At 41.7% G+C, this 27,183-nt stretch overlaps 1 protein-coding gene across 21 annotated transcripts in view; it reads right to left on the minus strand.

The window, feature by feature from the left end:
* The window catches only part of CAMK2D (calcium/calmodulin dependent protein kinase II delta), a 1,797,486-nt gene that overhangs the window by 74,031 nt on the left and 1,696,272 nt on the right, over positions 1–27,183 (minus strand). For all 21 annotated transcript variants that reach the window (XM_044061588.1, XM_044061589.1, XM_044061587.1 and 18 more), the window contains one exon: positions 16,959–17,034. In XM_044061588.1, the coding sequence (XP_043917523.1) occupies positions 16,959–17,034 (76 nt within the window). The remainder of the gene's footprint in view (positions 1–16,958; positions 17,035–27,183) is intronic.

The following is a 27,183-nucleotide window of genomic DNA, read 5'->3' on the forward strand; positions in this document are numbered from 1 at the left end:
GTGTATCCATCAGGCCCAGGGGATTTATCTATTTTTAGTTTGTTTATTGCAGCTTTTACCTCTCTTAATTGTAACGGTGATTTTAAGAGTTTCCTTTGATCTTCTGTAATTTGTGGAAAGCTTATATTATGTATAAAATCCTCAAATCTGTCTGTAAATGATGATAAGGGTATATTGTATAATTTCTTATAAATATCTTCAAAAGCGTCCACTATATCTTAGTTTTAAAGAAGCAAAACAGAAATGATTCATAACACATACTCATCCAAATTTGTTGGAGTTCACAAAATCTTTAACATTAAATGAAACAAAAATGATTTCTGTCTAAACCCATTTTTATCATACAAATCTGTTTTACCTAATTCCTCTCGGAATCATGTAACCAAGACTAATTATCCAAACATATACAGATAAAAAACAGGATAGCAATTTCTCAAAAGTATACATCATTCTTTTCTGGAGAATTTTCAGGTGAAAATTTATACACAGAGCTTTCCATACTCCAGGGAAGACTGGAAATATATATGCAAAAAAAAAAATAATAATAATAAAGTAAAAAGATGAACATAGGAAAAGAAAATTAAAGTGATTGACAACACATTTGTATGACCGTAACGTTTCAAGACATTAGACAAACTTGCAATTATTTGCAAATGTGCTATGATTTGACAACTGTCAATTAACTAAACTTTTGTATTTTTTTCATGTTCCGGTCCCTCTCTGGATCACTAAAGAAAAGTTGCCATTTCTTTAATGTCTTTTAGCAATGACTTGTAAGACAATTAGTAAGAACTGGAAGACAACTATCCCTCCCTTTTTCAGACAACTTAAATTACTGTTATACAGATGTGACTGAATCAGTCCTAGAACAATTTTAATTTTTGGCATAAATTGTTTCTTTGACTGGAAAACTAAAAAAAAAATATTATCTGAGAAGTTGCCACCATGCGTAATGCTTCTTGTTTTTCTAACTATGGGCTACACTTAAAAAAGTAATTTAGTGTAATTAGACTTTGGAATATTTATAAATGAAGTGGAACAGCTGACATACATTGTAAATAGTTAATAGTGTTCCGTTTTAAATTTGTTTGAAAGATCAGAAACAAGTTTTCTAATAAGTTCATATATGTGTTGTTTACCTGCTAATTATATGTTCAGCATATCGTTTTACTATTTGATTGCTTTGTTATTATATCTTAACTGAATAAAGTTTAAAAATATTTTCAAAGTTGGTGATAAGACATCACTAAACTACAAAATGCTTTACCCATTATAACAATGCACTTGTTTGTTTCTAAACATGATTTCTTTTACAAAAAATGTTTATTGGTTTATTTCCATACCGCAAGCTAATTAGCCACCACTCAAATAACTAGCCCTAAACTATATTAAAGACAAACACTATGGTAACATACAATGCTATAAATCAGCAGCATGCACAGTACCATCTAAAACTTTCTCATACCAAGGCACACTTAAAACTGGTAGGTGACACCCGAGTGGTACCTGGGCATTACTACATCATAATGAATGCAATGAAAATAAAAAATAAAACAGAAAATAACATTCTGATTATGTTGCAGAGTCCACTGGATACAGAGCAATGCGCATAGTCATAAGAACATTAACACAATTTGATCTGATTTAATTCTTATAAAAAAAAATCATATCTCTCCTATATCCCTCCCTTATAACCCTCCACCAAGCTAGGCCACAAAAGTTGCTGTAGAAACTCAATAATTTTGCTAAAAGAAATAAATGAAATAGGTTGAAAGCCTGGGTCAACTGTTGGGTTATGGAGTTTTAGATGCTCTCAAATATATTTTAAAACTTGTTTCTAATGTTTTTATCCTTTTACGTGACATACCTCTCATCCCCGGACTTCTGAAAATTTTTAGTTTTTATGCCTCTGTACTCTAGTTGTGCTTTGCAGAGATTTCAGCTGCATATCAGATTTACTGATAAGCACTTTCCATAACCATTTGCTGAACTCAGTGGTCCCTGTACTTTGGAGGAAAGGGAATTTTCTCTGCAGTGACCAAATTCTAAAAGACTGCAATTCCACAGTCAACATTCTCTATAAGGATCACCACACATACTATACGTTACCCAAATGTAGTAATGGGAAATTATAAAATGTTCAAGAAAATAACCTTGGCAGTCTAGTGTTCTGCCGTCTGACCCAGATGAACTTCAAAATCATAAGGAATACATGTAAAAAAAAAGGTGAGGCACCTGGATACTGTACAGGATGTACCATCTTGCACTTCTTCCTTTCCTTCTGCCTTTCTTTATTATTTTTTTTTATTTATCTGACATTTGTTAACCAGGTTAGTCTGACTGGGCAGAAGAGCCCCTTTTTCAGTGGAGATCCGAGGAGAAAAGCTCCACAGATAAACAAATACAAAAACAAACCATCGTACAATATTAACATACAAGTGTATATACACAAGAGAAACAGAATACAACTTATAAATGAACATGTTAGAATACAAGAGTAATACTGAGGGTTTAAACAGCCATGGTACATATTAAGTATATAAAATATAATATAAAAAGTTAGATTCTATCTAACAATTATCATCAGAGAGAAATTCAAGGTTGGTAGAATATCATGAAGACATTAAATGAGTAGTTGTGGTAAAGTGTGAGAGCTGGTAGGGGGAAGAGAAGAGGGAGTAGTTTAGGTGGGAGTGGGACAAGGACTGGTCCAAATTAGTAAATAACTCCTTTAAAAGTTTTCTGAAGTTAAGAAAGTTAACGTTTGTTCTTAGAGAATGGGGAAGTTTGTTCCAGGCACTGGCGACAGAGTGGCTGTATAAATGTTATCAATATTTTTATTGGGTTTGTAGATGTCTAAGAGGTGTAGGTCTGTGCTGCGTAGGTTACGCTTAGGAGAGTAGGGAGTGATGAGGTCCATGAGGGCAGGACAATGATAAGATTGATTTAAGATAGTGTGTGCGAGATGGAGTTGGGGAAGAAGGAGTTGGTTATGTAGCTCAAGCCATTGTAGGCTTTTTAAAGCTATGAGTGGTGAGCGATAGGGAAGGTTGGCAGCGGATCGGACTGTTTTGTTGTAGGTGGTTTCAAGTTTAGCTAATAGATTGGATTAAATATTGGTGAGAATAGGGGCTGCATAAAGTAAGGTTGAGAGAAAGAAAGTCTGTGCTAGAGAACGTTTGGCACTATTAGTGAGGTATTTTTTTTATGTCTGTATAAGAGACCAAGTTTTTGGTGGGTCTTTTTGATGGCTTGCTGAATATGTATGTCAAACTTTAACTGGTTCATAGGTTCATAGGTTCATAGGTTCATACTAGGCTATCTGCCCAAGGGCATTTATAAGCCTAGCCCATAGTTATGTGGCTTTCGCCACCCCTTTAGTTTGAATAAAAACTATGCCTATCATTTTGCTGTGCCTCTGTCAAGCAGTGACGCTGAAGTAATCCCTGGGGTATATCTGCAATCTCCCATCCATTGGTCAAGATTCCTCTTGAACAAGACCAGAGAGGTGCTCTGCCTCACATGTACCGGGATTTTGTTCCACAGCATAGGGAGTCTCTGGGTGATGAATCTGTCCCTCCAGCACATTCTATTTATAACCGTGTCAAGGTTTAAGTCTCCCGCCCTTGTGGTTCTGAGGGATCTAGATTTTTTGAGGTGAAGCATATTCATCAAATCTGGGTTTGACATGGCCTTATATGTCAGGCACAGGTCACCTCTGAGCAAGCGGTATGAGACTGAATAGAGCTGGAGTTCTTTCAGTCGGGCAGCATAAGACATATTTTGAGACCCTTTATCCTTTTGGTGAGGAACTTTTGGGGCCTTTCAAGCTGCAGCAGGTGTCTGGTCAGATACATTCGAACGGGCATTGTACTCAATCATAGGTCTAATAAGTGATGAGTACAGGGGACGATGACCTCCCTTGATCTAGATGTGAATCCCTTCATGATCAGGTGGGTGATATAGAAGGTTTTCCTAACTACTTTAGCAACATGAGTGTCAAGCGAAAGGCTACTGTCAACCTGGGTCCCCAGATCTCTGATGACTTTTTCTGTGCTCAGTGGATTGCCACCTATATGGTAGCTAGGGGTAGCCTTGTTTTTCCCAAAGGGTATGACTATGCATTTTTGGCGTTTAACTTCAGGCCATGGCTCTGGCACCAGTTATCCATTTCTGTGAGGCCCTTCTGGAGGATATCTGTGTCAGATGTGTTTTCGACTATGGCCCAGTTTGCAGTCATCTGCAAACTTTGTCAGCCATAACCCTCCTGTGTTTGCTTGTACTTCAGAAAAGTAGATGCCGAACAAGAGTGGACCCAGGACTGAGCCCTGTGGGACACCACTTGTGACAGGCTTTGAGTCTGACATGGCTCCAGCAACTCTGACCCTGTGGGTTCTGTCACTTAGCCAGTTTGCAACCCATCTTGTGATGTATGGGTTTACATTCAAGCTGATGAGTTTTTCGATGATACCTGAGTGGGGTATTGTGTCAAAGGCCTTTGCCAGGTCGAGGTAGGCTGTATGGACTGCCTTTCCCTCATCAATGGCCTTGGTGACTGTCTCGAAAAAGTCAACCAAGTTTAAGAGGCAGGATCTGCCTTTGACAAAGCCAAACTGAGTTGGATCCAAAGTCTGCAAGTTCCCTATGTCTTTATTTATGAGTTCCATTATGATCCTCTCCATGGCTTTGCAGATAAGGCTTGTCAAGCTAATGGGGCGGTAATTTCCAGGGTCTGTGGAGGCACCGCCCTTATGAAGTGGGACCACAGTCGCCGTGCGCCACTCCTTGGGTACGTATCCTGAGGTGAGGCTAAGATTAAACAGCTGTCCTAACTGTGGGTTTAATTCCTCATTGAGTTCATGAAGCACACAGCCGGGGACACCATCCGGTCCCATGGATGCTGTGTTTTTTGCCTTAGTGAGGGCAGTTCTCACCTGGGCGTTGGAGATGTTTGGGGGGCTACAATCCTCTGGAATAGATATCTCTCCTTTTGGGGAGGGGAGAAGTTTGCACTGAACCTGTCAGCCAGTATGTTGGCAATGTGTGTAGGTTCAGTAATTTTCACATCATTTTGAACTAATTCTGAGCATATCTGGGAGTTTCCTCCTAGGTTTCTAACATAGCTAAAGAAGGCCTTATGATTCTCTTTAGAGTCCTTGGCGATTTTTCTCTCAAAATTTGCCTTGGATGATTTTATGAGAGCTCTTAGTTTTTACTTATAATGATCAAAGGTGTCTTACCTTTCAAGGATTTTGCTCTATCTTGTAGTAGCTTCCTCCTTTTGTTGTAGAGCTTGTTTATGGCTGGGGTCCACCAGACTGGACGCTTGCCTTTGGTACAGAGAGTCTTAGTTTTGTTTGGGATTGCCTGATCCATGCAGTCCTGTAGGTGCTGGTAGAAGGCATTTGTAAGTGATTCAGCGGTTTGAGTAATGTTTACCACTGGCTCAGGGGCCTTAAAGGAGACCACACTAGTTTTTAGAAGTGTGAAATCGGCTTTTGAGAAGTTTTTCACTGTGGTCTTTTTGTTTCAGGTGGGGGCGGGATGAGGACCTCCAGCGAGATTAGTTTATGATCTGATCTCACCAGTGAGGGGTATACTTCCGGGGTTGAACATTTTGATCCCATGTTCGTGATGATGAGATCAAGTATGTTTTCTCCTCTTGTGGGGATGGTGACTAGTTGTTCCATGGCATTTGAGTTTATGAACTCCAGGAATCTTTGGGTTAGAGTGTTTGGGCTTGAGTAGTGTTCCCAGTCTATATTAGGGTAGTTAAAGTCACCTAGTATGATGGTGTTTGGAGATACATTTATCCGCTCCAATGTTTTCAGGAAGGCCATGTGAGGTTCCTGAGTTTGAGAGGGTGGCCTGTAACATGCTACAAATTGCAGAGCAGTCTTGCCTATGGTTAATTGCACCTGGATGGTCTCCGATGCATCATGCGTTGCCACCAACCTTGAGGTGTGGGTGTCCTTTATGAATATGGACACCCCGCCTCCTTTCTTGGTGTTGTCGGGATTTTGGGGCCGGAACGCATGATATGAGGTGAAACCTGTTAGTGCTGGGGTGCTCTCAGGAGCCTTGAACCAGGTTTCTGTCACAGCACAGACATCGATGTTCTCCATATTGAGAAGGGCCTCGAGTGCGTGCATCTTGAGATTGAGACTTCTGGCATTGAGCAGCATTACCCTTAGTTTTTTCCTTTTGGTGTTCTAGGGTGGTAGGTTTAGAATTTGAGCCTTGCCTAAAAAGGCACTATGGGGGTGGCAAGAGCCTTTGCCAATATCCGGAAGCCCAGGGTGACAGGTGCAAGCCGTCCCTTGCGAAGCAGCGTGGCTTGTCCAGCATGTCATCCCAGGCAGACAGACATTGGATCCCCTTTGAATGACACCAGAATTTAAGCCAATTATTAAAGCTGATCATCTTATCACTGTATTGTGGCATCATTCTAGGTGAAGGTAGGATACTGCTCAAGGTCAGGGTCATACCTGCCTGGGCTACATAATCAGAGAGCTCCTCGATGTCCCTTTTCATGTAGTCCAAGGAGGTACGTCTCAGGTCGTTGACACCAGCGTGGACAATGACTGAGTCGTACTTGTACCTGCTGTTGAGAGACCTGAGTGCTTGCGTTATGTGGCGGATTCTAGCGCCTGACAGGCAGCTTACTGTGACCTTCTCTTTACTCAGTCTGGTGACCGGGACGTCAGTGTGTCTGACTATGGAATCACCAATGACAAGTGTGTCTGGCATTTTGTTTGGCCTTAAGGGCTGTGACTGTTTGACACTCTGACTGTGTGGTCTATGTGTTGCATGTGTTGGGTCGTGAGGTGGTAGTTGTTTGGGTGTCTGCTTTGGTGGCCTCTGCTGTTTTGGTAAATTTTGATCAGAGCCTCCGAGTATGTCTTTGTGTGAGTATGTGTATGATTTGAAGTTGTGATGGTACCATGTGTGACTGGGTATGTATTGTGTGTGGTTACCTTCTCCTCCTGTCTGGTCTTGCCAGTCCTATGTTGAGAGAGCTCAGCCTCCAGTTTGGCCGTATAGTTGCATCTCTCGCATGTATTTGTGTTTTGTGGGAGAAGGAGAGGATTGTCTGTGTACATGAGGCAGTTGTAACATTGCCTCAATATTCCCAGGTTCACCAGTTGAGCTGGAGAGGACACTAGCAACTGATCCCTCGACATACTAGAAGTAGTAGATAAAGAGACTTTCAAAGGACTCCGGGGGAAGTGGGTTTTAGGCTGGTGGGGTACTATCTATAATAAGAGTGCTTTATCAAGGTGCAAGTACTGTAGGAGTAAGTGCTAGGCTTTACAGATAGAGAATAGTCTACTTGGGAATCAAGTAGAGATGAACTTTTCAGTTATAGGATATGCTGGTTAGATCAGCAGTACAGCTCGAGGAAGGTAGTTTTAAGGGAAAATTGGAAGAGTGGAATTTAGATGGCCCAAATAGTTTAACCTTGTTTAACCGCCGCTGCTCTTGTGTGCAACAGTGGTAACTCAGCTAAATCGCTTACGTGCGTTAGCGTGTTTTATAGCAGGGGATGAAGGGAGCTAGGAATTGGCCCAAAGCGACCAATGGACTACTAGTTTCTGGCTGAAACTTCACCAAATCAGACAAAAGGCCGCTCAGTGCTTCCCACTCCCACTGGTAAGCAAAGAAACTTCCCTCCTTCCTAATAAGGCAATGGATCAGTAACAGGAACTAAAAACAAAGCCCAGGGATCAGCAACTCTGAAACTGGACTACTCTAGTTCAGTAAGGCGGGAAAACAAGAGATTTTTTTTGTTTTATTACAGAGACAAGGAAAAAAACAGACAGTAATTGCTGTAAATCGGCTAGCGCACTTTAGTGTGTAGCCTACAGAAACAATTTGCAACAATTAGTAACTTAAAGTGCAATAAACAGTGTAAAATGCAGAAATCACTTAAAGTAGCAATAAAACAGGCGAAATGCAGTTGCTAGCTTAAATAACAGTGGGAAAGCCACAAAAAATACTTATATCTGGTAGAAAGTCACTCTTTTAGCTCTCTGCTGCTTGGATCACCCAAAACTTTAGTATGTGGCTCAACAGAGATAAGTATACTATTAAGAGAAGATACTGTGAAGCTATTTTTGTGTTGCTGTAGTGATTTGGGGGGGGGAGTAGAAGTTTTGTTTATTTTTAGGATTGAGAAGTAGTCGATTAGCCATTTTTTGAATGAAAGGAGGGAATCTTGAGTAAGAGCAAGGAGGTAGGGAAGGTTATCAGAGCACGAGATAATATTGAAGTCATTTGTGTACTGTATATAGGGCCAGAACATGGAGAAAGTTGTGAGATGAGGAAAAACAAATCAACCAGCAAGCTCAGGTCAGCACCTAAAGGTGTCTTTTTATTTGTGTGAACTCAAAATCAGATTTAGTACAGCATCAGAGAGGTAGAATATAAAATAAATGCAAAGCTTTGGAAAACTGTATATTTTTGTTACAATAAATGGGAGGAAAGGGGGGTGAGAGGTCCAGTAGTGTACAAAGCAGAAGAACTAATGGGAGTATCACCGAGAGACGATTATAATAGATCTACACTGCTCACAGTCTGTTGATAAAGTGGGTTGCATTAGCTTTTTACAGGTTTGTAAAGGTTTCCGGTATTCACGTTCTTGTATGCAGCCAGTTGCTTCAGGGTTTTTTTTGTCTGTGTGTTGCCTCAATGTGGCACACAATTTTAGACAAGGGTATTAATGCAAAAATAGACAACACACAAAATAAAATAGATGACAGTTCACAGATTCATATCCTCTACTACCTAAGCAAGACAGTTACCTCTATACCCAAATGAAATAACTGTAAAACTTCCTAAAAACATGTACCAGTAAACGAATGGTCCTCCACTGAAGTACAAGATGTTGTATGAAGTAGAAGGAATGCAGTTGTGTATAATCCTATGCAAGTATTCACTGCTGACGCTTCTAGGCGTGTACTCACCTCTGATAATCCTATGTATGCTCTCGCTACTGACACTCCTAAGCATGTTCTCACCTCTAATGATCCTATGCATGTTCTTGCTGCTGACACTCTTAGGCATGTACTCGCTGCTGACACTCCTAAGCATGTACTCCTTCCTAATGCTCCTACTCATATATTCACCTCTAATGATCCTATGCATGTTCTTGCTGCTGACACTCCTAGGCATGTACTCCCTCCTAATGCTCCTACTCATGTATTCACCTCTAATGATCCTATGCATGTTCTTGCTGCTGGCACTCCTAGGCATGTACTCCCTCCTAATGCTCCTACTCATGTATTCACGTCTAATGATCCTATGCATGTTCTCACTGCTAATGCTCTATTCAGAAGTTAACTGTGGAGGTGAAGGAAGAAATCTGTCCATCAGCAACAGCCTTACCTCCCATCATTTCAAATATGTTTGTTTGCTGAGCATTTCCAAAGAGACATTTCTCAGATTTTTGGCTTCTTAATTATGCCAACAAAAGAAATTAAATAACCAGCATAAAAGGAAGCACTTTGTAGAAAAGCTGATGTTGAGGAGACATGGAATATTGCCAAAAGTGGTTAGGTAAGATGGAAAATGAGAAGGCATTCCTTCATAGAATGGTGGATACATGAAATAGTAATGGAGCAAATAACATGTACAAAGGGGAGTTCAAAGATGCTTGAGCAACAAAAAACAAAGGAGGAGGCGTTCAGATAGGATTTTAAATCAAGAACGGAAACTGTCAGCTATAAGGGGGTCTAGTTATCCTCATAAGCCTTCAAGATCTAGGATTCCTTAAACAGATTTTTTGTCTCTCCCCAGCATGCACAGCATGGCAGCCATAAGCTGCCTTCTCTCAAACTATTGCCCATTCTTTCCTCCCTGTGCCAGCTGTCTGCACCTTCACACCACCTCATGAAGGATCGTCAATCCCCACACCAGGCCTTTACCTAGAGGGACCTCATTCCTTTCAGCATCCAGTTCTGAAGGTGAGTCATCTGGAAGAGGGACCACCATCCAGGCAGCCACAGACAGTGAATAACATTCTTCCTGGTCTACACGACAGTCACAGGGCTGCCACCCTTGCAGGAGACAAAAATTAGACAAAAGCTACACCTGCTGATTCACCCCTTTTCTTAATGCTACCACTTGCCCCACCCACTTGGCCCACTTGCTCCAAGGCCACTTTGTGTCTGCCTGTTACCACAGAAGATTAAGGCCAGGAGCTGTTAATGGGTTGCTTCATATGATCCAGGATTTAATTCCCTTACCCTCAATTTGCCTACTGTGAGACTCAGAGTCCCTAACCTAACTAGACAGTGCTACGGGGCATTTGGGAAACTGAACTAAGCTCTTCAGTGGCTTCTTGGACTGCTTATCCAAAAACTATCTATAAACCTATCACCCTTTGACATAAATGGGCTTGTCATTATGGCTGAATGACTTTTTTTTTTTTTTAACTGCCCACTGATGCAATTGTGTCATACTGAAGCAATGCTTATAGTAAAACTAACATGTAAAGATGGCAACTTTACAAATACTAGTATTCTGTGTGCTGTGGCAAAAAAATGAAGTTTTTTTTTCTATTTGACCCCCCCCCCCCCCCATGTCTGTCACCTATCAAGCTTTGCCAAACAGATCTAAACCTATTTATTACAGTGAGCATTCTGAGACTAGGGTTAGAGTGATCTGGAAAGTCTAGCATTCTGGCAGCCACAAAGGTCCTTTGTCTCTTTACAGGAGTTCTGGCAATGATGGCATACATGCCTCCTGTTTTTGTCTGCTCACTGCCCCTCCCCCAATTAGTCATTCACTGAAATCCTCCATTGAACTTGTACTCCTCTGGAAGCCGCCAATGGTGGAAAAATACCCTTAACATGCTCCCAATTGCCCTAACATATCACAACCATCTGAGCTGCAAATGAGGAGTGAGCACTACAGTACTCACAATCCTCCAATACCTGAGACACCTATGGAGTTGCAAACTGGATAAGAACTCCCAAATTACCAAAATCAACTATTCCTCCAAAAAGACTTCCAATAATTATCCTGCAGTCTGCAACTTGTCCCATGGGTGAGAAGATTTGCAACCACGGGAAGCACTATGTCCTCTTCTACTGTGAGTGCACACTCCCACACACACACAGTAAAAGCTACCGTAATGTGGCTTGGTGGCCAAATACCTGTCCGCCAGTCATTTACTACATTGAGCCCCCCCCCCAGGCATGTATGGCACAGAACTGCCCTATCTGCTCTCATCACTCCCAACTCAGGATGGACACATCCATCTTCCCTATGCCACCTCCTGCTAAGGCCAGTGATGTTAATCAAACTCAAGCCGCTACAGCTGTACTCAGGACGTCATCCCTCTTTGCCACAGAGCTGGCATAAAAATACTGGATTTTGTACAGTCATTTACAAATTACTGGAAGAGTCTTCAGTTTTCTGGATTGTCTAGGGAATATCTGGATAGGTGGCAACCCTACCTAATCCCAGTGGAAGCTTACTGTACGTTCAGGCCCACAAAACCTCTCTTAGGCATAGGTTCATAGGTGTGTACTAGGTTAATGGCCCTGGAGCCTTTACAAGCCTAGGCCATAGAAGTGCCCTAGCATTGTGCCACCCGACATTAGTTCCCAGTGCCTCTATCAAGCAAGGCCACTGGAGTGATCCGCGGTGTGAACTTTCTATTTCCCATCCACTCATCAAGATTTCTCTTGAAGAGGGCCAATGAGGTGCTCTGCTTGATATGTATGGGAAGTCTATTCCAGAGCATGGGCAGTCTCTGAGTTATGAACCTGTCCCTCCGGCACTTTCTGTTGATTGTGGTAATAAGGTTGAGGTCTCCGGAGCATGTGGTGCGGAGGGATTGGGATTTCTTTAGATGTAGCATTTCTAAAAGAGCTGGGTCATAGGTTCAAAGGTTGGTACAAGGCTATTGGCCCTAGGGCCTATACAAGCCTAACCATAACAATTCCCTGGCTATTTCTTCCCACATATTTACTTCCTGGACCCCTGTCTAGCAGGGCGAATGACGTGATCCCCGGGGTGACTTTCCTTTCTCCCATCCAATTGTCAAGGTTCCTTTTGAAGAGGGCCAAAGAGGCGCTCTGCTTGACATGTATGGGCAGTCTATTCCAGAGTCTGGGGAGTCTCTGGGTCAGGAACCTATCCCTCCAGCATGTTTTGTTTATTGTGATGACAAGGTTTAGATCCCTGGGGCGTGTGGCTCTGAGGGATTGGGATTTCTTTAAGTGTAGCATGTCCAACAGCTCTGGGTTTGCCATGGCCTTGTATGTTAAGCAGAGATCGCCTCTTAGTAGGCGATATGAGACAGAGAATAGCTGGAGTATTTTAGTCTGTCTGTGTAGGACATGTGTTTAAGGCCTAGGATCCTCTTCATGAGGTACTTTTGTGACCTCTCCAGCTGTTGCAGGTGTTTAGTGAGGTACATGCCAAATGGGGCATTATATTCTTAGATTGGTCTAATGAGGGAAGAGTAGAGAGAAATGATGACTTCTTTCTTCCTGGATGCAAAACCCTTGGTACTGAGATGTGCCACATAGAAGGGCATTCTGACGACAGCAGTGGCAATGTGGTGGTCGAAGGAGAGGTTGCTGTCAACCTGTGTCCCCAGATCCCTTATAACGCCTTCAGTGTTCAGTGAGCTCCCATCGATGTGGTAATTAGTGGGAACTGAGTTTTTCCCAAAGGGGGTGATGACACTTTTTTTAGCATTAAGCTTAAGGCCATGGTTTTGATACCAGTCACTGGTCTCAGTAAGGCCTTTCTGTAGGATGTCTGCATCACTTGGGGAGTTAATAATGGCTCCCAGTTTGCAGTCATCCGAGAACGTGGTCAGCCAGAGTCCCTCTGCATTGGCCTGAACTTCAGAGAAGTCGATGCCAAACAACAGAGAACCCAGGACTGATCCCTGTGGGACTCCACTCGTGACTGGTCGGCAGTCTGACTTGGGAGTCTGCTACTTTCACACTGTGGGTTCTATCTGTGAGCCAATTTCCAACACACCTAACGATATAGGGGTTGATGCCTAGTTTGGTGAGTTTATCAATAATTCCTGAGTGAGGAATGGTATCAAAGGCCATGGCCAGATTGAGGTAGGCTATATGAACTGCTTTACCTTCTTCCACAGCTCTGGTGACTGACTCAAAGAAGTCAACCACGTTGAGCCAGCAGGCATGCTCTACCTTTCACAAAACCAAACTACGTGGGGTCTAGAGTTTGGAGATTCCCTGTATCCTTGTTAATTAGATTCATGATGATGCACTCCATAGCCTTACATATCAGACTCGTTAGGCTAATGGAGAGATAGTTTCCAGGGTCTGTAGTCACTCGTTTATGGAGAGAGATGACTGTAGCAGTGCACCATTCGGTCGGGACAAAGCCTGAGGTGAGGCTGTGAGTGAACAGGGCAGACAGATGTGGTCCCAGTTCACTTTGTAATTCATGTAGAACACAGCCAGGGATACTGTCAGGTCCCATGGAAGCTGTATTCTTGGCCTTGGACAATGCAGCTTTAACCTGTGCTGCAGTAATGCTGGGTGCCTGGCATTCTTCCAGTATTGAGATTTGTCTTTTGGGGGGGGGGGGGGGTAAAGGTGGCAGTGAATCTGTCGGCCAGTATGCTGGCAATATCAGTTGTCTCAGTGTAGGAGGTACTATTGTGCAGTAACTCAAAGCAAATCTGAGTATTGCTGTGGAAATTCTTGATATAACTATAGAAGGCTTTGTGGTTGTTTTTAGTGTCTGCCACAATTCTGCCTTCATAGCTGGCTTTGGAGGTTTTGATGAGGGATCTCAACATTTTGTTGAGACTAATAAGGGAATTTTTCCAGTCTTGAGACTTCACCTTTTTCTGCAACAGTTTCTTCCTTCTGTTGTAGAGTTTACTAATGGCAGGGGACCACCAGATTGGCTTCCTTTTTTTGGAGGAGAACGTCTTGGTTCTGTTGGGTATGGCTAGTTCCATGCATTTATGTACGTGTTCACACAGTGCATTGGTGTATGATTCGCACGGGTGCCGTGAAGTTAGCCACCTCTATTTTTAGGAGTCCAAAGTCAGTTTTGGATAAGTTTTTCATGGTGGATACCTTTGCAGGGGGTGTGGATGAGATGTGGATTTCCATGGTGATTAGTTTGTGGTTGGATCTAACCAGGGAGGCATTGACTATTGGTGTAGAGCAATGGTTGCCCATGTTATTAATAACCAAGCCAAGGATGTTGCTTCCTCTAGTGGGGGTAAAAATGAACTGGTCCAGGGCATTGGAATTGATGAATTGCAGGAAGCATTGTGCCAGTGCATTGGTGCATTAGTAGTTTTCCCAGTTGATGGAGGGGTAGTTGAAGTCACCTGGTATGTTGGGTGTTGGGCTGGATCTTAATAGTTTCCAGAGTGCTTAGGAATGTGGAGTGAGAGTCTTGGGACATGGTTGGGGACCTATAGCAGGCCATGACCTGAATCACCGTCTTACCCAATGTTAGTTGTAGCTGGAGTATCTCAGATGCGTTATGCTGGGCTACTAGTCTGGAGGTTTGCATATCCTTTATGAATATGGAGACACCACCATCTTTGGAGCTTCGGTCCATGCTCTGGGGCTCAAAGGTGTGGAATGAGTTATAGCCTGGTAGCACAGGGGTGCTTTCTGCTACTTTAAACCAGGTCTCCGTTACAGCACAAATGTCGATGTTCTCTATTTTGAGGAGTGTTCCAAATGAGTGCATCTTGAGATTTAGACTTCTAGCATTGAGCAGCATCACCCTCAGATTGCATTCATTTATAGCGGTTATGGTGGTAATTTGGTCTTTGGAATACTGCCTAAAAAAGGCACTATAGGGGTGGCAAGAGCCTTATCCAGTACCCGGAAATCCAGGAGTGACAGATGCAGGCCATCTCTGGCAAAGCTTCGAGGTCTGTCAGTCATGTCATCCCAAGCAGATGGATATTGGATCCCCTTAGAATGACACCAGAAACTTAGCCAGTTGTTGAAGTCATTTTCTGTTTGTAATGCGGTATCATTCTGGGTGATGGTAGGATGTTGCACAGGGCTAGAGTCATATCTGCCTGGGCCACATAATGCGAGAGCTCCACCATGTCTCTTTTCATGTAGTCCAGGGAAGTACATCTCAGGTCATTCACACCCACATGGCAATGATATGCATATGCATATATGACTGCTCTTCATTGCCCAGTTTGATGGGTTTAAACATCTCAACCAAGCTTATGCTTGATTGCTCGTCTGCATCCACTATGGGCTGTCACTCATGCTTGAGGTCAGTCTCCCTTCATTCCTGTAGAATCGGTAAGCAAAAGTTGGCTCCTCACTCCAATCCTCCCTCATCATCTCCTTAATCTTTTAACACAAATTACCAGAACTATGACATGCACTGTAAGACATGATTTGGATGATTCATTATAGGTTCAATTCCTCAAAGCCCATCCAGTCTTATCTAGTCGACCAAAGGGAAATGTTCCTGGTTCTTTTCTTGGTGAACCTCTCCTTTATCACAGTTCACCAAACCTTATGCCAGATTATAATACAAAAACAAAGAAAGTTCCTTTTGGTTGGCTGGTTCCAGTTGAAAAGATTCAAGGAACTGATCCTCAAATAATTAAACAATTAGCCATAAAAGATTGTCAGAGAAAAGTGCTACTAATCCTAAGCAAATTATTGGGCAAGATGCAGTTAAAACACAATTTCCATTTCTGCAGTCAAGAAAGTACAATGATCATATGAAATATTCCCTAACACAGGTAACAGATACGGATCATGAAGAAGGCCTACTACAAAACAGCACATGTATTTCAGATCAGAGGCTAAGGGACAGGGGTATCACAAGGCATTTTTTTTAATAACCTGAAAATGATAAACATGGTACATGGGATAACTGGTGGAGCATCAATTTATACTGTTATTTGTGGTGCTAAACTTGGTACTGAGAAACGAAAGAACTTATTCACAACAAACATGGTATGTGGAGGAAGGAATTTGCCAAGAAAGGCAGTAGTAAATGCTAACATGCTGGGAAGTTAAGCATCAAGGCAGCAATAGACAACTGCAAAGTGCTGATTAAAACAGAAAGAAAATAAAGAGACAGCTTGAGAAGAGAAAAAACTATAAAACAGTGCTATGTTCAGGCAACACTAAGGACAGATGAGTATGTATTATTCAGGAAAACACACATGCATGGCATATTACTTTGTTTTGTTAAAGCTCTTTATGAATTCATTTTATGCTGTTTAATCTGCTCCCCAGAGGCAGCTTTGTGCATTACATCGTTTTCCAGTCACCTTTTCTTACTGAACCTTTGGTGACCCCTCAAAATCTGTGACTATCCTAAAGCAAAAGTTTAGTTTGGGGCATGGGGGGCACAGTCCAAATCTGCTGGCGGATTTCCGGGTTGCCAGAAATCGAATCTCTTTTCCCATAGTGACTCCCATTACTCTGCACTGTGATGTATCGTTACAGCATGAAGTAGAATTTTTACTATGCCCCCTTTGTCACTGTATTTGATTTCCGCTGTCTTCAGTCTCTACTTTTTTGAGAACCAGACCATATCTAATAGTGGTCTAAGGAAGGAGAGACACTTTTAATAGCATTCTTTGGTTGTCTCTTCTGTTCTTCCAATGCTACCAAACACATTCATCCCTTGAAGTCACTGTTTACAACTGACCAAGATCATTTTTCTCTCCAAAAGTTATTTTTAATTGCCCTGAGGGACACACAACTTACCTGCACATAAACTTTCTGTTGTTCCTCCCTATCTCCTGCTTAGTAATAAGTGGAAATGTGATCCTTTCTTCCTGCCCCCCCGCCCCCATTCTAGGAAAAAGGTTTGAAGCATGCTAGTAAATGTCTCCATATTTTGTTTCCACAAAGCTTCATTATGGCGAGCCACTTTTAAAGATAGCAAAACTGAAAAACTGCATAATAGTAAATACATACGTCCAAAGGAATACTTACGTATAAGCTTCAAAGTCCCCATTGTTAATAGCTTCGATCAGTTGTTCAGTAACTTTAATAATCTCCTGTTTGCGAGCTATAAATGCAACAAACATAATTATATTAGCGTTACTCATGCATAAGATGAAAGTGCTGAAAACAATTTTAGGAACCAAATCCTACATCAGGCATATTGGGTCTATTTTTCTACGCTGTGTATGCTTCATTGATTTGATCTGAATGATTCATTTTCCATTCTGTTTGCTGGCATTAATTTACAAGGCATAGAATAACTATGTCTGAGTGTATCTGCATCATCTTTTCCCTGTGGAAACTTAAGGAAAGCATGGAAAATATTAACAAGTGTTTTAACTGCAGTTCCTTCTATAATATCAGGGCCTCTTATGTTGCAACCGCATGATAAAAACAATACTTTATTTGAACATCATGTAAGACATATCCAACATTAAATAGGTACCAAAACTGAGTACTGCTGCAAGCACACTGTGTAAAAGCAAAGTACACTAGCCCTCTGAATTAAAAGAAGGTGAACAAATTATGGTAGCTGCCCATTACCATGGAGCTGCAATATGACATGAACACTGGAAAGATCAGTGCTTCTGAAACAGACTGATTGGAGGTTCAGTAATGTCTTTCAAAATGATCCATTTCCATAAATGAAACATTATTGTACCAGGCTTAATCTTCAGCAGTAGGACAGCAAATTATCATCTCGGTACCCATACAGTACCTTATGCATCACTCCAGTAAGGTGTGATCTATCTACAAAATCAACTATAAACAGGAAATAGCCTGTGAACAGTTTATAGCATCTCTTTTTCTGCACTCAGTGTCCTTCTGCTGAAGTGTGAACATTTGTCAGCATAGCTCTCATAACCGAGTGTAGTTACTGTTTTTTTGACAAATGGATTCTCACTGTGTACCATGGAAAGTAGATAATCCATAAAGTATCCACTGGACCCTGATAAGCTCCTCTCTAATTTCCTTTGCATGTGCTGAAAATAACCCTGTACTGTTCTATTAAGCCTGTGATTGCTTTTCTTAGTGAAGGTTTACAGCGCTATATGTCTAAACTTCAAGATGTCATTCTCTGGAACTAGTTCCATTTCAAAAAAAAAGTTGACAGTGCACATAGTTGAATGCAATAAAACAAACAAAAAAAAAAGACAAAAACAGCATTTCTGCATGACACAAACCCTCTGTACCCCCCATCCAAATCTCTAAATCTATTAACTCTGCGATCAAATATACATTTTGGCACTGTTCCTTGAACTTACACATTCATACTTCATTGCTACATTGTACTTTTACTACATTACTCCATTCCACGGTATAACCATACAGTATCATAAAACGCTTACGGTCACTTGCACAGATTACAAAGTTTGACTCACATTTACATAAATACACTGGCTCAAAGCTAGTATTTGCTTATGTTTTATTTGCTCGCTTTGCTGTAAGCCACTACTGTATATATCTGATTATTACTGAGTTTTGGGTGGTCTACATACTGTGCACTTAAAGAAAGATTGAAACAAGCATTGCACTGTCTGCCAGTGATCACTTTCCTTAAGAGCCAATGACTACTGAGTGACATCAATAATGTAAGGGGAGGTGAGGGTGTAGTTGGAGCTTGTCCCCCCCAAGCAGTGTCTTTTTATATATGTGGGTCTACCTCGACCCACTGAATTTATGTTTCTATGAAATGTAATTTGTCGACTCCTTTTTCTTGAAAGTGCATTTTTTCGAAAATGTACTTTCGCGAAAAAGCAACTAAGTGAACAGCAACTGAGGTTGGTGATTAGATCGTGGCACAGTGGGGATAAGGGAATATTCCCTTTTCCCCACTGTAGTGCGATCTTGGAGTGAGAATATATAAGTAGTGGGGGTGTGGAGGCGCAGTCCACCCTGCATAAATGTCATTAGTACTGTTTTGTTTTTTTTTTTTTGTGTGTGTGTGATTTTTTTTTCTCTCTTAGTTTCTTTTTCGAGGAAGTGCATTTTTGAAAAAATGCACTTTTGGGAAAAGGGATCACGAAATTGCATTTCGTAGAAACGTAATTTTGTTCATTGAAATGAAACCCATATATATATATATATATATATATATATATATATATACATATATTTATATATATATATATATATATATATATATATATATATATATATATATATATATATATATCTATATGGGTCTACTTCTTTTGACCTAACTTTCATTTGCCCGACCCCATTTGACTGAAATTTCATTTGCCCGACAATATTATTAGCAAGAAAATGGAATATGCCCCCTTCCCCACTGTAGTACAACCCTGGAGTTAGAATATATAGTGGGGGGGGGCAAAGCACCCCACTTCATTTCATATGATATTGTTAATTTTGATGTAATATTGCTTAGTAAAATAAAAGTAAAGTATATATATATATAAACAACACAGCTAAACGAAGAAAAAGTACTTATAAAGCCAAACACTTCGCAAACTATATAAAAATATGAGAATCCACAGAGGCAAAACTGTTGATTAGCTCTTTCGTCCGTTAATGTTTATAGAACATCCTCAGAACTAAAATGTTTAGTGTAACTATACAACTTATATAATGTGCACACACAAAGAAATGTAACGTAATCAGTTAAGAATAGTAATACATCTGTAATAACCAATGAGAAAACTACTTTTCAACACTTGGCCCATCACATCTAGTGCTTCTTGCAGCTGTAAGTTGTGTTGTTGTTTGTCTTTCGGCTTTTCCCGGTTAGGGTTCGCCACAGTGGAACTCCGGTCCGCTAATGATTGGCAGATGGTGTTGAGTTGCCAGCCTGACACCCAGCCTTCAATGAAGGCACGCCCATTCAGCGCATGTCTTTCGAATGCCCACTCGACCGCAGGGAGGACATGCAGACCCCACACAGAAGGCACTCCCAACCCAAGCCGAGAATCGAATGGGAGAACCTCTTGCTGTGAGGCAACAATGCTACCGCTGCACCACCACAGAATACTTCTTGCAGCTGTAAGTATAGTAACTAATTGCCAGTGAGTAAGGGGTGTGGTTAAGATGGTTCAAGCAAACCACCCTTAAAGCACACCTCACATTCAGGTTTTCATTGAGACTTGTTGCAGTCTCCGCATTTAGAAACAATTGCCATAACAGTTCTCTAAGTTTGAGAAAAGTATCACAGTCACCAAAAAATAGCCCAATCTGCTTGAGAATTAAAAAATTGAACCCTGTAAAATTTGGACAACGAGAGCTGTTTTGCCCTAATGCATTGCTCTCATCATTAGTCTGTGTTGCTGCTAAATGCTCCTTGACTCGATCAGAAAGTTTTCTGATCGTTTTGCCTATAAAAAGGACAGATGTGTTGCAGACTACTGCATAAACAACTATTGTGGAGTGGCAATCAAAATGTCTTTTGAAAGTAATACTTACATCACAATGTCCAAACTTATACTGATAGCCTGTGTAAACAAACAGGCAAGCAATACACCTTCCACAATTAAACATTCCTGTTACATCGCCCACTTTAACATCTTTAATATTTGCTTGTAAAGTGACAAACTTGAGTACACTCATTATGAGAACATGTGCACTTGAATTGTCACTAATGAGTTTTTGTAATGAAAGCTTGTCTGTAGTGACCACAAGTAGTATGGGAGATGCTATAATGGTTAAGGTGTTCACCTCATAAAAGACTCATAATCACAGTATTACATGACAGTTATACGAAAGTGTAACAGCAGCTTTTTTTTAATTCTAGAAATAAATTCACCTAGAAAGATTAAAATATTTGTGATATAGTTTCCTGAAATGAATATACATAAAACATCCATATAAAATGCTACAGAATGGCTATATGATAATTAAACCTGCTACTAGTGTGGTCAGCATTTACAACCATAACAGCTCTCCCTTGCTCCTTGTTGTCCTGCTGTCTACAACACTCCAATTAACCTCTCTTCAGTTTGATGCACGAGCAAACAGACAGCTTCCTATATTAAAAATGTTACATAATCTACTCTCTGTTGTTTATTCTATTGCTTTTATATTCCTGTTTGTTTACTGTGTTGGCTACTGACTGTATTTATCAAACCAATGTGTCAGAAGATTTTTCTCTCAGTGTTCCCTCTGACAATAGGCACCACTCAGAAGGTTAACCCAGTCAAGAAAATGTAAGCATATAGATAAATCATGGCACTATTTTCTTACCTGCTCTTTCTTGATGGGGATACATCTAGTGTCATTTGCAACCTCTTTTGTAAGATCAGCATGTCTCCATCACATTATGTAATGCTCACCAAATACCCTCTCTTGAGCACTAACAGTTAAGCAAAAAGAAACCCCACCTCCCTTACCTTTCCACTGAGTAATATTCACCTGCCCTACTTTACCTCCATTTAACCCAACAATAGGGTGCAAATCTCTTGGTATATATACTGTTTGACAATGCCTACAATAAAAAAACTACAAATGTTCCTTCCCTTTCTCCTCCTCCTCCTCTCATTCCAATATCTGCACCATTTTGCACCACTGGGGACATGCCCATGCCACAGCAACGTATTATGAATCTATGTGGCACTGAGGGATATGCACCCCCAAAAATCTTAAAAAATGTATCAGCATCATCCCCCACCCCATTTTCCATTTTGTACATGGGGTTGGGATGTCACATCAACAGTGACCATCACCTAAAGCCAGTGTTCACACCACTGGGTGGCTAGGTGATATTTTGTTTTAAATTCAAAAAAGATCTATCTAATGGACCAATGCCACTGTGGAGTCGTATCACATCTTTCTCATATTCTTTCTGTAGAACTCCAAGACAGTCATCTTTGCATCAAAATTATCTTTACTCACTGTAGACTGACACTGCTTTAATGCATTCAAATGGGAGTCCACAGTCACTGCAGCTAGTGTTTCAGGTCAATAGTTCAACGCATGTTAGCTCTACCTTTTAGTATACTCTCCATGGAGGGTGATTCCACTGATGGGATAAAATGGATTTTAAGTGGAATACGTACATATATCTGCTGTACTACTTCAGCTAGCAAAGACAAAAAAGTGGACATACTTAACATCTGCAGCAAAAATACTATAAATTCCCACGTCATTAGACTGCTTAGCATGCTGAAATAGACCCATAACTCTGCTAATGTTGCTACTTTCAACACAAACTCCAGTTATTACATATTTTTTTACCATGAATGTCACTAACTGTTACTTTTATAAGGTTCAGGACAAATGAGCTATGAAATGCTAACATGCTTCATCCTGCAGTTCTAAGCTTGATTTCCTCTGACTTAGCTTATATACTGTGTGACAAGCAAATCAATTGACAAAACTAGTACAGTATACTATGGTCACCCATGAAAGGACTCTCCTTTGCTTGGTGATACTCACTTGGCAAAACAATGAATAAAAAAGTAGTACTTTGCCTGAATTATTTGTGTTAAGTATATTTTATAAGTCAAAATATTTTTCATTAAATGTGTTTATGAGGCTAGTACGACAAATAATGCAAAGAAGGAACTTTTATCTACAATACCTACAACTTGAATTTCAGTGGATTTGTTTCAGTTAAGAGAATCCACTAGACAAAGAAACCACTAACATATCACAGATGTAGAAAGCCAGTATAATCATTTGTGTCTTGCGAGACTCTTATGGTAAATGACTGAATAAAAAATGGTACTTTTACATCAGAGTCTCTATTCGCCATTCGGTATCAAATTCTTCTTCTTCTTCTTTCGACTTTTCCCGGTTAGAGGTCGCCACAGTGGATCACCTGTCCGCTCATAGTTTCATAGTTTAGTACTAGGCTATCTGCCCTGGGGCATTTGTAAGCCTAGCCATAGTGATGTGGCTTTCGCCACCCCATGAAATGGTACAAAAATGCACAGAATAGATTTAAAATACTGTGCCTCTGTCTAGTAGTGACACAGTGAAGTTCCCCTTATATAACAGAATTAGTTTACTGTGCCCCTGTCTAGCAGTGACACAGATGTGACCCCTGGGGTAAACTTACGATCTCCCATCCACTCGTCAAGATTTCTCTTGAAGAGAGTCAGTGAGGAGCTCTGCCTAACATGAACTGGGATCTTGTTCCAGAGCATGGGAAGCCTCTGGGTTATGAATCTATCCCTCCAGCATGTCCTATTCATACTTGTGCCGAGGTTTAAGTCTTTAGCTCTCATGGTTCTGATGGATTTGGATTTTTTGAGGTGGAGCATGTCCATCAGTTCCTGATTGGACATGGCCTTATACGTCAGGCAGAGATCACCTCTGAGCAGGTGGTATGCTACTGAATAGAGCTGGAGTTTCTTTAGTCTGGCAAAATAAGACATACGTTGGAGACCCTTGATCCTCTTGGTGAGGTACTTTTGTGGTCTCTCCAGCTGTTGCAAATGCCGGGTGAGGTACATACCAAATGGGGCATTGTACTCAATCATGGGTCTGATGAGGGAGGAGTATAGGGGTACAATGACATCCTTGGATCTGGATGTGAATCCCTTCATGATAAGGTGTGCAAGGTAGAATGTTTTTCTAACCACTTTGGCAATGTGGGTGTCAAATGAGAGGTCGCTGTCGACTTGGGTCCCTAGGTCTCTGATTACTTTTTCCGTACTCATTGGGTTGCTGTCTATATGATAATTTGTGGGTACTTTGTTTTTCCCAAAGGGGATGACTATACATTTTTTGGCATTTAATTTAAGGCCATGACTCCGGCACCAGTTATCCGTTTCTATAAGGCCTTTTTGTAGGATGTATGTGTCCGCTGGTGTATTGACTATGGCGCCCAGTTTGCAGTCATCTGCGAACTTTGTCAGCCACAACCCTCCCATGTTTGCTTTAACATCTGAGAAATAAATGCCGAACAAGAGGGGTCCCAGGACAGATCCCTGTGGGACACCACTTGTGACTGGATTTGAGTCTGACATTACTCCAGTGATTTTAACTTCATGGGTTCTGTCCTTTATCCAGTTTTCAACCCATCTAGTGACATAAGGGTTTACGTTTAAGCTGTTGAGCTTATCTATGATGCCTGAGTGGGGTATTGTGTCGAAGGCCTTAGCCAAGTCCAGGTAGGCTGTATGGACTGCTTTGCCCTCATCAATGGCTCTAGTGACTGTTTCGAAAAAGTCAACCAGGTTCAAAAGACAGGATCTGCCCTTTACAAAGCCGAACTGGGTGGGGTCAAGTGTCTGTAGGTCCCCAATGTCTCTGTTTATGAGTTCCATAATGATTCTTTCCATAGCTTTGCAGACCAGGCTGGTTAAGCTTATGGGGCGGTAGTTCCCAGGGTCTGTAGAGGTACCCCCTTTGTGGAGTGGGACCACTGTTGCTGTACGCCAGTGTTCAGGTAAATATCCTGTAGTAAGGCTAAGGTTAAATAGCATTTTTATGTGCGGGTTTAGCTCCTCTTGGAGTTCACGTAGCACGCAACCCGGGATACCGTCAGGTCCCATTGATGCTGTGTTTTTAGCTTTGCTGAGGGCGGCTCTTACTTGGACATCTGAGATGACAGGGAGATTACATTCAGCTGGGATAAGTATTTCTTCTTTTGGGGGTGAGGGAGGGGAGAAATTTGCACTGAGCCTGTCAGCCAGAATGTTGGCAATATCTATGGGTTCAGTGTATTTTTTGTTGTTTTGAACTAACTCTGAGCATATCTGAGGGTTTCCACCCAGGTTTCTAACATAGCTGAAGAAGGCTTTCTGGTTATCTTTAGTGTCCTTAGTGATTTTTCTCTCAAAGTTGGCCTTGGATGTTTTTATGAGAGAACATAGTTTTCTGCTAGTGTCGATCAGAGATGTCTTCCCTTTATGGGATTTTGCTCTGTCGTGCAGTAGCTTCCTTCTTTTGTTATACAATTTGTTAATGGCTGAGGTCCACCAGACAGGACGCTTTCCTTTGGTGGAGAGGGACTTGGATTTATTTGGGATTGCATGATCCATGCATTCTTGGAGATGTCCATAGAAAGCATTTGTGAAGGATTCAGCATTGTGGGATATGGTATCCACTGGCCCAGTGGGCTTAAAGGATACCATCTCAGTCTTAAGAAGAGTGAAGTCTGCTTTTGAGAAGTTTTTCACTGTGGTCTTTTGTGCTGGGGTGGAGGTGGGATATGTATATCCAGGGTGATTAGTTTGTGGTCAGATCTCACTAGTGAGGGGTATACTTCCGGTGTGGAGCATTTTGTCCCCATGTTTGTGATGATCAGGTCTAGTATATTATCTCCCCTAGTGGGAGAGGTGACTAGTTGTTCCAGTGCATTTGAATTTATGAATTCCAGGAACCTTTGGGCTAGGGTGTTAGGGCTAGAATAATGTACCCAATCTATGTTAGGGTAGTTGAAGTCTCCCAGTATGATGGTATTTTGTGATACAGTCATATCCTCCAATGTCTTCAGGAAGGCTGAGTGGGGTTCCTGAGATTGGGAGGGTGGTCTGTAACATGCTACCAGTTGTATAGCAGTTTTGCCTATGGTTAGTTGCACCTGTATGGTCTCCGATGCTTCATGTGTTGTTACTAACCTGGAGGTGTGGGTGTCCTTAATGAATATGGACACTCCCCCTCCCTTTGTGTTTCGGCCCGGGTTTTGGGGCCGAAAAGCATGATACGAGGTATAGCCTGGTAGCACTGGGGTGCTCTCAGGAGCCTTGAACCAGGTTTCAGTGACTGCACAGACATCGATGTTCTCCATATTGAGGAGTGCTTCGAGAGCCTGCATTTTGAGATTTAGACTCTGGCGTTGAGCAGCATTACCCTTAGTTTTTTTTTCCATTTTTGTTTTCTAAGGTGGTGGGTTTGTCTTTTGAGCCTTGCCTAAAAAAGACACTATGGGGGTGGCAAGAGCCTTAGCCAATATCTGGAAGCCCAGTGGTGACAGGTGCAAGCCGTCCCTTGAGAAGCAGTGTGGCTTGTCCAACATGTCATCCCAGGCAGACATACATTGGATCCCCTTAGAATGACACCAGTACTTGAGCCAATTATTAAAGCTGATCATCTTGTCTTTGTATTGTGGCATCATTCTTGGTGAGGGCAAGATGCTGCTCAGGGTCAGGGTCATACTAGCCTGGGCTACATAATCAGAGAGCTCCTCTATGTCTCTTTTCATGTAGTCCAGGGAGGTACGTCTCAGGTCATTCACGCCAGCATGAACAATGCCGGAGTCATATTTGTACTTGCTTTGGAGTTATGTGGTGGATCCTAGCTCCCGATAGGCAGCTCACAGTCACCCTCTCCTTGTTCAGCCTGGTAAGCGGGACATCAGTGTGTCTGACTATAGAGTCACCTATTATTAGTGTATCAGGCATGGTATTTGGCCTTAAGGGCTGTGATTGATTGACACACTGATTTATTGAAGTATGTGTTGCATGTGTTTTGTTTTGAGGTGGTGGATTTTTGGATGTCTGCTTTGGGAGCCTCTGTTGTTTTGGCAAGTTTTTTATTAGAGCCTCCGAGTATGTCTTTGTGTTTTTATGTGTTTGGTTTGCAGTTGTGGTAGGTCTATGTGGGACTGGGTTTGTTGTGTGTGTGGTTACCATCTCCTCCTGTCTGGTCATGCCAGCCCTGAGTTGAGGGAATTCAGCCTCCAGTTTGGCTATATAGTTGCATCTCTCACATGTATTTGTGTTTGTTGGGAGGAGGAGAGGGTTGTCTGTGTACATGAGACAATTGTAGCATTGTCTCAAGATACCCAGATTAACCAGCTGAACTGGAGAGGATGCCAGTAATCTACCACTCGACATGCTAGAACAGTATAAGGGAGTGCTGTGCCTTTAAGGGAAGTGGATATTCACAGGGGTGGTAGGTGGATGTAGTGCTTACTTAGTAGAGAAGTTTTGAGAACAAGTGCTAGGCTTATAATATAGCGAGTAGTCTGATTATACTAAGAGTAGAGCTTCCTTAAGGGAAAATTTAAAGAGCAGACTTGGCGGAGCCAGAAGAAGTTTAATCTAATTTAACCAGCGCTGCGCTAGGCGCACAACCGCGCAAAGCCGTGCAAACGCGGATTTTAAACAGGGAACTTCAAAAGAGCTAGAAATGGTCCAAAACAACCAATTACTACAGCTCTTGTGCTGAGGTCACTTCCTACAGGGACAGGTGGGCTGCTCAAGGCTCCCCACTCCCACTGGTGAACAAAGAAACTTCCTTCTATCCAAGTAAGGTAATGGACAACACAGGAACTACACCACAGCCCAGAATACAGCAATGCCTGTAAACT

This window comes from Protopterus annectens, chromosome 2.part0, assembly GCF_019279795.1.
Source record: "Protopterus annectens isolate FY-2018-M chromosome 2.part0, PAN1.0, whole genome shotgun sequence".
NCBI lineage: Eukaryota > Metazoa > Chordata > Ceratodontiformes > Protopteridae > Protopterus > Protopterus annectens.